The sequence below is a fragment of the Tympanuchus pallidicinctus genome, unplaced genomic scaffold, assembly GCF_026119805.1.
Source record: "Tympanuchus pallidicinctus isolate F22 unplaced genomic scaffold, pur_lepc_1.0 scaffold12, whole genome shotgun sequence".
NCBI lineage: Eukaryota > Metazoa > Chordata > Aves > Galliformes > Phasianidae > Tympanuchus > Tympanuchus pallidicinctus.
The window spans coordinates 9,178,688-9,192,327 of NW_026294637.1; the positions used below are offsets into that span (position 1 = coordinate 9,178,688).

Genomic DNA, 13,640 nt, shown 5'->3' on the forward strand with positions numbered 1-13,640 from the left:
ATCTCGTGTAAGTGAACTGGTTCTACAAAGGCAGCTACAGTTTGGTGGTGTTTTTTCTCTCTGTTGACTGAACTTCTGCCTTCACAGCAAGTCAGGACTAATGCTTTGTAATTGCTCTGAGGTTGGTGCATCGCCCTGACACCAGTGTCATCCAGCCGCATCTCCCAAGGTCCCACCTTACAGCAGAGCTCCCTCAGAAGCACTGTGAGGTCTCCCACAGGTTTCCACGATGCTCACCTGGCAGCCCTGTGGTCCCCTTGCAGTGGGGCTGCTGCCAGAAGTGCTCGTTCAGGTTAGTGCGCTCCGTGCGAGTTTGCTCTGCAGGGGGAGGATAACCGTAAATTGTATTAAAAATTGTTTCCAAATGAGACATTCCGTTCTTTTTCTGTGTCAGGAAAGCATTAAGACTTAATTAAAAGAGAAATTCGAACTCAGAGAAATTCGTACCGATCATTGCTCCTCTGCTGTATTAATTTCCAGTGTTGAAAGAGGACAAATACCAAAGGGGATGACGTGTCAAAATTTAAGTGGTAACACTTAGGAATGGTGAAGTCAGGTCTTCTGATTAAGTGACTCTTTTCAACAGTGTTGTACATGAGAGGGAAAATCAAACACTTGTTTTCTTTTGCCTTGCTGCCTGTGAGCAGCATCAAGCAGAAGTGTTACACATCCTTTGTCTCTTCCAAAATGAAGTGCTTTTCTCCACAAAAGAGCCTTTGGTCTGCTGCTACATGCCTGTTCAGTTTTAGGGGATAAATACAGCCTACGGCTTTAGAGGGTCAATAAATCTGTGACTTCTTAGTTGTAGCAAACAAGTATGACTGCCACCAGATTTGGCAGGAGAAAATACACTGTCAAGACTGTTGTGAACTTAGAATTGGCAGCAAGGGAGAGTGAGCTGTATTTAAGTATTTTAAAGAAGAACATGTCCTAAACATTAAGATGTGAGCCAATTTTAAAGACTAGGACTGCCAGTTATCTTTGTGTCCAGTTCCATGAGGATGTTTTCAAAGAAGAATGTCAGACTTAAAATAACAAGAGCATATGAACTAGGTAGAGCAATCTGTGTTTTGTCCTTTTCCTCCATTCCTTTCTATCTGTGATAACCTATGTATTCTCATTGTAGATTAGATGCAGGTTCTTGGAGATCCATACTCTTTTCCATAGGTAAAGCTCCAAGTCTCTAGTTGTTGCTGTAATACAAATAACAATAACAGCATAATCAAGCTTGTATTTGTTTTGTGGTTATTCTGAACTCTAGAGGCTCACAGTAATTATAATACCATTAAATACTAATGGCGAAAGATTTAAGAGTAGATCATGAGACTCATGGAAGGAGATGAAAATGTTGCTCAGTCTTTTTCAGTACCCCAGGCACTGCATTCCTCTCTTTTATAGCAAAATACCAACTTAAAATAATTTCCAAACTGCTGGAGCATAGATCAGCTCCTCTGTGCTAAGGACAAAGCATGATATATAAAAGGCAGGTTTGTGTGGGAGAAACTAGGCAGGAATCAACTCAGTCACAAAAATCAGTTTTCTGGGATTTTGGAGCAGCACATCTCCCTCCATTTAGCAGTCAGAGAAACTGCACTGAGAGCTCAGAAATAGGAATATAACTGTGAAGAAAGCAAGTCTTCTGTATGTCTCAGCATTCCTCTCACCATGATATCTGATTGCTTTATGAGTTGTGGAGCCGGGGTTATGACTTCATTTCGAAAACTTGTGGAGTGTACTGATGTGAAAGCATTACATGACATGGTTCTGTAACCCAGCCCTTTGCCTCTCACAGCTGTGTTCAGTACCAGCATAGTGATTTATTTCAGCCAGTGCAGAGTGGTATCTGTCTCCTGTCCTCTGTCATAACGTGTTCACAGTGTAAAGCTCCTTTCACATGCTTGACTTTGTGTAAACACAGGGGATAAGTGCATCTAGAAACCAGGTAATGGAATTAGTTGTGCTAAGACTTAAGGTGCCAAGCTCCCCTTGTGAGATAGACCAGCTCCTCGCCAGTCCAGATAGGAAGAGAGCATCCAAAGGGAAGGAGCAGTGCATGATAAATGCCTCTCCTTTGGCACAATTAGAGAGGGCTCATAACAAATGTGAAAAATGCAATTTTCCTGCAGCTTTTTAATTTCCTACTAATGCCTTTCACAGATGTAAAAATGTTTGTTTGTTTGTTTGTTTTTGTCAAAATCATTATCTTTTAAAGCCATATAAATTTGAAAGCCCCTACAAGGTTACAAAAGTTAATTGAAACATTTATTTTAACTGTTCCCAAAACATATTATATTTGATTTTTTTGTTTTATTCATGTACCTCCTCTTTGCCTTGTGTATCATAAAGTTTGCTGACTGAGGGCCACTGGACAAGACTTACAAACTATTTTAATTTAAACAGCATCTTGGCCTACATCAGTATTCAGGATGTCGTGCTTCTCTTCATCTGATATGTGTTGACTTGGAAACCGAGCAAGGTGTGGACACAAAATAATTGATTGAATTAAATACAATCATAACTACTGATCAGTGGTTCTGCTGTACTGCTTTGCCAATTAAAATAGAAGTCCTTGCTGTTACTGCATGGGAATCTGCCGTTTGTCATCTGCCTGCAGACCATCAGCCCTGTTTCACATGGTGAGCTCTGCAGTTCTGCCTGCAGGCCAGCATCAGGCTCAGGAGCTGCACAACCCAGCATGGTGTTACCCACCGCAGTTGCAGTGCAGATGTTGCATGCATGAGATCCTTCACGCATTATAACATTTGTTTAGGTTCCCAGCATGCAGCAGTGTGCTGTCTGCTCCTATGTATTTATGTCTGTTATGCTCACAGGAAGGAATGTGCTTTACTTAGCAGCTTAATCTGTAGGAATTCAAATAAATTCTGCTTTTTGACCTCTGCTTGTTTTTCAGGTCTGTTGCACTGTCCGTCCCCCTCTGCTCTAAGGCAAATCTTAGTGAGATGTCCGTGAGTTTTTAATACCTTCTGTCCTTTTCTGTTGTTAAAAACCTCCTTTCAGCTATTGAAACTGAGGCATTCTTCTGCAGTTAACTATGAGATTGCCACATTAAACTCTGTGTGGCTGAGCCATATTATGGGAGCTAGGAAAGATTTTAATAGGTTCCTGGGCTCTCCTAAGTTCCTTAGTCTAATTTAAACCAAAGCAGCACATCCATACCTTCATGTACAAGCATACCATGGATGCTTCAACTATGTCAGCTTATGCTGAACAATGTGCCTTTGCCCGGTCTGTAAGGAACCAGACAGTGCTGACATTTGGTTTCTCTTTGTGTAGCTACTTGTCCATTTAGAGACTATTTTAAGTCCTTGCTCTAATTTTGCTGAAGGAAACCAAGAGCAGACATTAAATCTGGTCTTAATTCAGGGTTGTTACAACCATCTTGATGCCCACTTATGAAGGCATGAATTAAAAAAATAAGCTGACATTCAGCTGTTAAAGTGTCTTTTTGTGTGTATGTGTTACAAGCCTTAGTTTTCTAGCAATCCTTAAGGTTTCTATGCTAGTTGGAAGACCTGGATGTCTTGAGAAGGTTCTCTGAGCCATGTAGACGTGTTCATGGGCAGGTTTGTGATTTCTAAAGCATATTTGGAGAGTGTGATCCAAAGAGAGCAAAACTAAGCAGATAAACTCATTCATCAGCTCATGTCCTGCAGCGTGCCATTTGCGTATGCAGCAAAAGTGGAGTTGAGCCAAAGAACAGCTGAGTTTGTGGACGGCTTTGAATCCAAAGTCACGACAGGACCTGCTGAGATGTCTAGGATCCTCCCCCAGAGCATTAATGAGAAAGAGATGCCATCTGGAAGAATTTTCTTGCCAAGATATTGTGATGCCATCTTTGTCTTCCAATTCTCATCAATTACACATGGCTTTTAAACAGATTTATATTTTACCTTTCGTCAAATGATTTCATCTTCTCAGCTTCTGAGAACTCTTTTTGACCTTTCAATAGACTTTTTACAGAAGAAGACTTTTTATTTCTGATGAGACACATTGGTAGTGATAATCTGCCGCTTCTTTCCTTTGCCTGCGTCAGTGTTTTCCCTCTTTCATCTCAGCTGACTCTTCCACTCCTCCTATCCCACTGCATTTTGTTTCCTCTTCCTTTGCTGTAGATACGAAAAAAGTACTTGATTTTTAAGAAATAAATTAAATGTAAATGAATAGTACATTCAGTAGTAACATCATCAGTTTTATTGATGTGGAATCAAGTTTACGCATATTGTCCCTTCATTTTTAATTCACCTCTGTTTAATTCAGTATTTAATTCAGTATTAACTTTCAAATTGGACAATTCGTACTGCTATGATGAGGCTGGTTTTATGCAGCTTATATTTTAGAGGGTTTCTTCTATTACACCCATAGGAGTTAGAATCATTTAGTATAGGTCTAGCTTTGAGAGCTTTCTAGGCCACATAATCCCAGCTGTGCACTTGTAAATACTGTGCTGTGTAACTACACAGTGAAATAAAGGCAGCGTTTAAATCATCGCTGCCTGCACAGTGTCCAGAACGTGTTTGGATTTGTTTAAAAGAAAAAAAAAATCAGGAAAGTAAATCAATTCGTTCAGCAGAATGTTTCTAACGCCTCATATGGGCACAGCGATCCAGCGGAGGTTGTTACACGCTGTACCTGTACATTTAAATGAGGCAACCCATCTGGAAGATCTGCAGCTGGAGTGCACAGCACAGAGAAGGGAAGCAAGGCAGTCCTAACAGTTTTACAGATGGGAAACTGAGACACACAGGTACTGAAAGTGGTTTGTAATTGAGCTGGGAATGAACGCGTGTGTCTGGTTCTATCTTTGAAAACCTCCTTGGCTTTTAACTTTCTCTTTTGTTCACACAGAATGAGTGGCACTGCAGCAAAGTTGTCTTTTCAGAATTATACAGTAACTCTGAAAAAGTCTTCAGGAGCATTCAAGAATATGAGAAACTGTGAAAATGAATATCTGACATAGAATAGTATAATGCCTGTATAATGATAGGAGGGAGAGAGCAAAAAGAGCATGGGACTGAAAAAAGTGCACCTTTAGGCGGTATTAAGAGTTTGTGTAATGCAAGTATGAAGGTAAGCAGAAGTAGGCTGATCTTTTATTAGCTGGCACTAAATCCATTTTGTCTCTTAAAGACTAGAATTGTGCTGGTGAGGTCTGGAGACATTCTTCGATTGGAGTTACACAGGCTGCAGGGCATGTAATCAATAGCGATTTGTTTATCGTCCCTTGGATCTATCTACCTTATCTAGGGGCTTGAAAATTCTGCTGATGTGCTAAACTGCTTCCAGACTCCTGGGTCCCTGTTGTGCTTCTTGTGGGCCGCAGAGGTCCCTGTGGTCTGGGGGAGGAAGGAATTTCTCTTTCCTTCCCCCAGGCAGTGGAGTGGCAGTGAAGTCATCTGATAACCAGTAATCCAATCTCAAAACATATTTTCCCCTAAAGGATTCAGTATATAGAGTGAGTGGCCATGAAACAATAGCTCCTTTAGCCCAGCCCCGTGCCTTCTAATCTTTCCCTGGGCAGTGCACCGTGTCCTTCCCACTCCCACCTTTCCTTAGGACAACAAAAACCATAATTCTGCTGATGGAAATGTTCTCTGAGCTGCATGGCTGCAGAAATAGGATTTGCCCCTGTGGCAGTTTGAGGTTAAGCTTCTTTATGTTCTTGCAGCAGTTCAGCTGCGGTTGGGGTTTAGATGAGTGCATGTGGACCCCGAGCTTGGTGCTGCATCAGTTCATTTCAAGTGGGTGTTTTGAGCACGTGGCATATAGATGAGTAACACGAGCTGGATCAGAGGAGAACACGTATCCACACAGAGCTCTCGCATTAAACCTGAACTCCAGAGGTTTCATTTGTATTCAAGTGCTCATGCAATTAAAACCACTGAAGCAAGCCTTTGCCATGGAAAATCTAATTTTATTACATAAAAAGAATACGTAATAGTTTGGGGTTGTTTGCGCTTGGTAATTATTACTGTTAATTTATTTTTATTGAGTATGTGGCTCAATAGAAAATAGGTCTTTCCAAATATTTCTTCAGAAACAGGCTTCAGACATGAATTTGGACAAGGAGCATCTGCCTTCTGATCACGAGAAGTGCTTGGAACGCGGTGGCCAAAAGCTGCATGAAATGTTATGGTATGCTGATATATGGTTCTTTAACCTTTATCTAAACAGTACTAATTTTAGCCTTAGATTTTTAAATTTTGTGGGTATGTATGAAATACCATTTGGAAAAGAAGCTTTTAAGAAAAATCAGCGTTCATTTGTATTCCTGCTTGTTACCAGTAAACAAAGAAGGTAACCAATGGAAATGATGCCTAGTGCTTATTAGACTTGCAGAAAAATGTGGCTATTATCAACTTTTACCATCTCCTGTAATAAATTTGCATTTTAATAGGACAGGGCACTTAGGAAGTCGAGGGGTGAGTGGCATTGCAGAAACACTTCAGCACTGCTGTTCACATAAACAGATGAGGTCTGACAACCACTAAGTGCAGCCCATGCTGTACCGAGGAAGAAAGTAGACCATAGTAAACACAAAAAAATAAATTCCAGCCTGCATGGCCTAATGCAGAACCAGTCCTCTTGAGAGGACAGATCATTATGCACCACCATGTTAGGGTTGCCATCAACTGTCCTGGCAGTTTTAGAGCCACTGGGTTCTGTTTTGTTCTCCAGGTTCTGGGTCTGTGCACCTTGAATTGGGCTGTATACTATCTAGGTACTTCTAGAGAAATCTGATCTACCACATTATCTTGCTTAGCTCCAGATCATTAGAATATCAGCACTATGCATAATTCAAGCAGGATTATATGGCTTTCTTCTCATGTGCAGAAGACAGATGGTACCAACTTTACCTAATTGGCAAATGAAACGTAAGGGAGGTGCAGTTCTGTTGAACCGCTCTGAAGGCAGGAGCTGCCCTAAGGAATAGTCTTGTCTTCCTTCCTTGGCCGCACTCCTAACCCCACCTGTCTGCCAGGACCAGAGGACGTGGGTCTGCACAAGATGAAAAATCCACCCAAAGTTGTGTGATTCAGAGATTTTGTGAGGAATAGCAGTGGTAGCAGAGGGGAAATGTTAGCTTAAATTTGATATAGAGAGACCTTTCCTTCCAACCTCAGTATAAGGAGCAAACAAAACCACGTTTCTTGGCTAAGCAGAATATTTATTTGCAAATTATGAGAAGGAGCTTAGATACATTGAAATAAATTGAAAGAGCGGACGATGAAGTACACATTTTCTAGAAGCTGTGCTGATTATACCTATACCAGAAATAAGACATTCTCTTCAATGTCTGCAATCTCTTTTGAAGTGTCTCTTGAAGGTATTTCAGCTTCAAGCTAACCTTTCAAGGCACGTCTGCACATTGCTATTCCCAGCTGCAGAGTTAGGGCAAAATAGAGGTTGAACTGCAGTGAACGCTTGTAAAATTGTATCTCACAAATCATGCTAAGAACGTTTTCATGCACTTTCTTTTGCTTTCAGCTACATAGTGACTTAGTTGTTGGCTTTTTTAAAAGTACTAGTTGGAAATTGTATGAAATTTGAGTTTTCTTGCAAATAGTTTGCATCTGTAATCTAGCATGGTAATTTTTTGGTGTGGATTTACCATCTACATGGAATTGCTGTACGTGTTCAGGAAGGGATTTCAAACGGCTGCAAAAGCTGTACTCAAACGTTGGTCCTTTTCAGACTCCTGATAACATGGCAGTCATTTCTTAAAACATAACATTTATCTTTCTTTTGTTTTATTCATATTAATAATGACATCCGAGCAAACGTCAGATGGAAGAATTCTCTTTAAGTCAGATTCCAGGCACTGAATTTCAGTGTTTACCTTGAGAGCTTCATTATATTTAAAGCAAACCATTTCTGTAGTGTTCGAAGCTGCAGATGTTAACGTTGTCTTGTTTCAATTTTATCATCTGCAACAACAGTACCTAATGGTTTTATTTAGCTTGACAGAAGCAATAAACTAGACTTCATCACAGATAATGATTCATCAAAGTGGAAACTTCTAGAGGTAATATATATTGAATTCTGTTTACTTTTTTGTCTGGTGTGAGGCACGCATTTATTTAGAAATGCATTCGTTAATAGAATGGATTCTTGCTGTAATTATTCCAAGGAAATTTTGTATATCATACAAGTTCTTAAAGTTGAATTGAGTTTTAATGGTGACACAGCTGGTCAATAGCACGAGTCAAGGATGTAAAGGAAGCTGCATTTGGTCTTGGTGTCTCTCCTGATCACACAAAATATGACACCTGAGACCATTGAACATCTGATTCTGGTAACTTCAGACAGGCCATCCAATGGATCTGCTTCTACAGCTTGTTCACAGTTCACTCACTGAATTTATTTATTCACTCACTGAAAGATACTAAAATTAAAATAGTCATTGGGCTTTTGAGGACAAGTAACAGATGAGACAGAACCCATGCTTTTTGCCAGGTTTTATTTCAACCTGAGATGCTGCTCCAGATGGTAAGGAGGAAGAATATCCTGGCACAGCCTGGCATTCCTGGCACAGCAGGCAGCATCGGGCTCTTTGCAGAAAGAGATGCTCTCCTTTCTAGGAGGTAGGAGTCTGGGTTATCTGGCATCTTGCATGTGATTCTGCATTAAAAAGGAATTCCTCCAAACCACCTTGCAGGCAGTGTGCAGAGAGGAATTTTGGATGATCTCTTAAATCCTCTGGTGCAACAGCTCTTCCACGTTAATGGCAGTTATGTATCAAGGATTAAAAAGGGTGCATTTTATCCAGGAGAACTCGAGGAAGAACAAATCTTCCACTACTTTTCCAAGGTTAAACAACTGAATTCAAGGCAAGTACTCTGGGGAGTATGATACTAAATATTGTATCAAAGCTCTTAATATTATATGAAAAAGGAAAAAGAGAAGAACTTAGCAGGCAGGTGAAAACACTTGTAAGGACCTTTAGCACTACAGACTGTATACTCTGTACTCAACACTGGTGAGACTGCACCTTGAGCACTGTATTCCTTGTTGGGCCCCTCACTACAAGATAATGAGCTGCCGGAATGCATTCATAGAAGATTAATAAAGCAGGTGAAGGGGACTAGGACACAAGACTTAGGTGCAGGTGAAGGAACTGGGGCTGTATAGTCTAGAAAAAAGGAGGCTGAAGGGAGACCTCATGGCTCTCTACAATTATCTTGAAGGAGGTTGCAGCAAGGAGAGTGTCAGTCTCTTTTCTCAGGTGTCAAGAGACAGAAAGTAAGAAAATGACTTCAAGACACTCTGGGGAAGGTTTGGATTGGGTATCAGGAAATATTTATTCACAGACCTGGTTGTTAGGTACTGGAATAGGCTGCCCACAATGGTAGTAAAATCCCCATCTCTGGAGGTATTCAGAAGACATGTGGACATGGTTTGGGGTTAAGCAAAGTTTGGGCTTGATCTTAAAGGTCTTTTCCAACCTAAATGATTCTATTTAAAAGCTAGACACAGCACATTTCTAAGATCAACAGTAACCATGCTCTTTAGTTTTTCAGCAGCAGTTTATGAGCTGAGACTGTGCTTTTGACTTCTGTATTTAAACTATACACAGTAATCTGAACTACTTACCACATAATGTCATGACTTTTACAACAGTCAACAGGGATGATTCTGTTTCTGTACAATAGCTGTAGAAAATGTCAAGTACAAAGAAATGCACAGCTCCCTCGATACGAATTAGCTTATCGTGCAAATGGTGAAATAAGGCACTTTGACCCTATTATCATCAGATGTAAAGTAAGGGATTAACACTCCAGACTTCTAATTAATTACAATGTCTCATCCTCTTTATTTTAGCTGAGTAGGCCACTCTTCTAATTCAAACTAGCAGCTGTCCAGTATTAATACTTATCTGTTAGAACTGCTTCTTGAGCAGCAGTCAGCCTGGATGAGCGTTGCAATTCTGAAAGTTTCAAAAGCAGATTTCATAAATATTCAGAAACATCCTTAAACTTGAAATAGCTTTATTGTGTGAATAATTAACAGTAATTAAATTCTACAAACAAACAAAACAATCCACTCTTCACTGCTTATGCTATTTTCTCATGAAACAAAGTAAAGAACAGTACTGAATGTAGTTCCTGTGTTGTATAACAGCCACACAGTATTTCATACAAACTAATTACAGTAGACATCACAGTTCTACAGCTTTACTGAAATGGAAATCCAGAATATGTTATGCACATACCAAATTTAAGATGATACAAATTAATTTAAGCCTGGTATCACATCTCAGGTTAAACTACTATACCACTGAACTGCTAGAGTAACAAGATAAATATTTAAACTACTTAATTCTTACACTAATTGTTAGACCATGTTTTAAAAGGAATACTGCACAAAGATTTAAGCCATTGGTTCAATGGACAGGAGTTTACATAACATGGGAGATCTCATTTGTCCTACAATTGACAACAAATCAAATATTGAGATATCATACCTTTATCAAACACCTAAGAAGTTCCTATTTGAGTTTTCATAAATTCCAACCCCCCCAAAATGCTTCTGTAATAGCAGATTTCTTCTCCTCTTTAAGGCATTTGAAATTCAAACTAAGCTTTTCTCACTATCAAGAATTAAACTAAGAAATGCTCTCTGGAGAAGGCCACTGTCTGTCACTTTTACAAACAGCTATCTTCAGACAATGCTACAGGCTGCAGACAAACCACAGCCACCTTACCCAGACCTGTTATGTTTTCCAAAATGTACCAGGGAGGATCTCAGTGGTGGAGATAAAAGAATATGAGATGGATCTTACATTAAACGTATACAGACTAAACAAGCCATATAATGGACTTCTATTATTCATAAAGGTATTCCCTTTTTCAGTTCACACTACAGATAAACAACATTGGACTTCAACATAGATTCTTTAGTTATCTCTATCAAAAATAAGGAAACTGGTGACAAATGAAATCTAAAATCTAACTTATTACGTAGTATTACTGGACTTTCCAGCCACAGGTACCATCAGTAGGGATGATAGCGAGGCCCTGGGTTGTAGGAGTTGTAGCCATATTGTCCATAGTAGGATTGTCCTTGTCTGTGCTGCTGGTAGTTGTTACCCCAACCTCTATCTGGCCTCTGATTAGATCTGTGGTCACTCTGCCAGTTGTATCTGTCCCCTCTAAAATACCTGCCATCTTGAAACCTGCAAAGAAAAGAAATACCAAATACTCAAACTGTGAGTTTTTAAAAGATTAATGACAATGAATTCTTTGCATGTAACTAACAGCACAGTCTTGGAATTTGTACCGCAATATATTGCTTAATGCTTCAGTCCCTTGTGGCTTCCCATACTCAAGAGCACGAGCATATAGCATAACTTAATGACACTCAATGAGCTAATTATCAGTGGCAGTTAGCCACTATTCAGGCTCAATTATTGCTTTCCAGCTGTAGCACTACTGCTATAGGCAATGTTAATTGTTCGGTGTTAGTATTATGAAACATACCATATCCTGGAATCACCCTTTTTCAGTCTCACAGAAATGAGATGTTACTGTCCAGAATTAAGTAAAAAGCTACAATTACATTCTGAAAAATAATAATAATATAATTCAAAGTATTTAGCTGTAGGAATGTAATATTACCTTTGCTAGGCAGAGATTATAGATTTTACAGTCTCTTCTAATAAAAGAAATACAGACTAGTCTAATAGACTAGTCACAGAGCAGCAAATATTCAGGTTACAAATGAAAAGTGTTTTGGACAGCTAGCAACAGGTCATCATGTTATTAGACTGTTCCTTTGCATGTCTTAAACATAGATAATTAAAAGGGGTAGTTTTGCTATCATTACAGATTCCTATCTTTATTCTGAAATAAATAAATGGTAATTTGACCAGGTATTTGTCTTAAAAAAAAAAAAAAAAAAAAAAAAGGACACCAGTACCGATCTCTGTTTCTCTGATTGCCACCAGATCTGTTTCTCCATTCTTCTACTATTGGAGGGGGATCTGCAGGACGTTTCAGGTACTCTTGGTACTCTTTATCATCTGACGTGAACCGATGAGCGAACATCTTCTCATAGTCCAGGGGTACGTCGACCAAGGAAGTCATTCTGAAAATGTTAAACATTTTGAACAATAAAAGCGCATTTAACAACTTATAAAGACTCCCACTGTAACAGCTCCCAAAATCCAGTCAGGGCAAGGGAAGGACAGTGAAAATTTACTCTTTCAGATGAGCTCAGCAGTGAAGTTTTGGGTTGGTAACACAGATTACCTAATGCCATCCGGATCTAAGACTGTAAAAACAAACAAAATGCCTTCATTGTTTCAGCTGTCCTGAATGGGTTGTCCGACAGAAAGCAATGCCAATTCCACATCCAACCTCTGCATCTATATTGGACACGCAGACACTGACCAGGCTAAATACTTGATAGCTAATCTAGACATATTACGTGGCAGTGTCACTGAATCAATTTTGAGCAAGATGAATTGCAGCAAAAAGAAATGGGGCATTTGAGGGTCAGCAATAGAGAAAAAGCTATTTCTCCAGCATGCACTCCCAAGCCATTCTGAATATGAAAAGCATTGCTACAATCAACTTGAAAAGCTTGCTTAGGCAGAATACAATGCAAATCTTACAGGTAACTACAGCCCGCAAAGCGATCAGATTTATTTACCATAATCTGTGTGTTAATAATTTGTTTGAGAGAAAGAACAGACCTACGCTAATGTTCAACCGCCTCATAACACAGCTCTCAAATACCACTTGTGCTTAAGGCCTTTGTTAACATACGTGCCTATACGGGAATCAGCTCTGCCCTACCAGCAGACTGAGAGCAGCTCTGCAAGCCCTGCCTTAACGAGCCCGGCGCGCTTTGCAGCATTACTGGTCTCCGTCTTTCCCCTTCCTGGTCAAGCCCTTTGCTGTTTTGCCCGCTCTTTGCAGGCGGAAGGACGGAGCGGAAGGGGCTCCTGGGGACCCTGAGGCCTTCAATGTATCTCAAGGGTTCCCACAGGCCGGGCGGTGACGCCCCGCCGCAGCCTTCTCTCCTCAAGACGAATTAACAACAACGTTCATCAGCGGGAGGCGACATGGGACACCGTCACCTTCCATCTCCTGAGGCCAAACGCAGCTTGGAACGAAGGACTGGGCTCCCTCCCCTCACAGCGGGCCGGGCCGGGCCGGAGCCCTTTACCCCGGGACCAGCCGCGCACCCGCACCCCCCCGCACCCCCTCCGTCACCGCCGCCCCGCCGCCCCTCACCCAGCGCCGTCAGCCGCCGCCGCGCGCAGATCCCGCCTCTTCCGGTACCGGCGGAGGGCGGGGTGCCGCAGGCTGGTCGGCTCGGTTCCGCGAAAGCAGCGTTTGGCGGAGTGCGGGCCGATATAAATGGTGTCTTAAGGGTTCCGTGGTTCTTTCCTTGGCGGCTTCTGTAGGAGCCCGGTTCTGCAGCCTCGGCACCGCGGTGGTGGACGAGGCGGTGTGAGTGCGGTGTGAGTGCGGTGTGAGTGCGGTGCGCTGAGAGCCGCTGCCTTTGTGTGGGCAAAGTGAGGCGTGCTGCCATGGTGCACGTGTTACGAGCCTCTGCGGGGCTGACATTTTCCGCAACCAATAACTGTTAGATTTTTAAAGCAGAGCGTTTTC

The 13,640-nt window shown here is 41.1% G+C and overlaps 1 protein-coding gene across 2 annotated transcripts; it reads right to left on the minus strand.

The window, feature by feature from the left end:
- Positions 1 to 9,990: 9,990 nt before the first annotated feature.
- On the minus strand, positions 9,991 to 13,396 carry RAMAC (RNA guanine-7 methyltransferase activating subunit). 2 transcript variants are annotated; one of them, XM_052672190.1, is made up of 3 exons: positions 13,260 to 13,396; positions 11,938 to 12,105; positions 9,991 to 11,194 (listed from the first exon to the last, which is right to left on the minus strand). In XM_052672190.1, the coding sequence occupies exons 2-3, from the start codon at positions 12,102 to 12,104 to the stop codon at positions 11,014 to 11,016; spliced, it is 348 nt and encodes a 115-aa protein (XP_052528150.1). In that variant the 5' UTR covers position 12,105; positions 13,260 to 13,396; the 3' UTR covers positions 9,991 to 11,013. The 2 variants fall into 2 exon arrangements, with proteins under 2 accessions (XP_052528150.1, XP_052528151.1); XM_052672191.1 differs by having other exon boundaries at positions 13,239 to 13,304.
- Between the last annotated feature and the right edge of the window lie 244 nt (positions 13,397 to 13,640).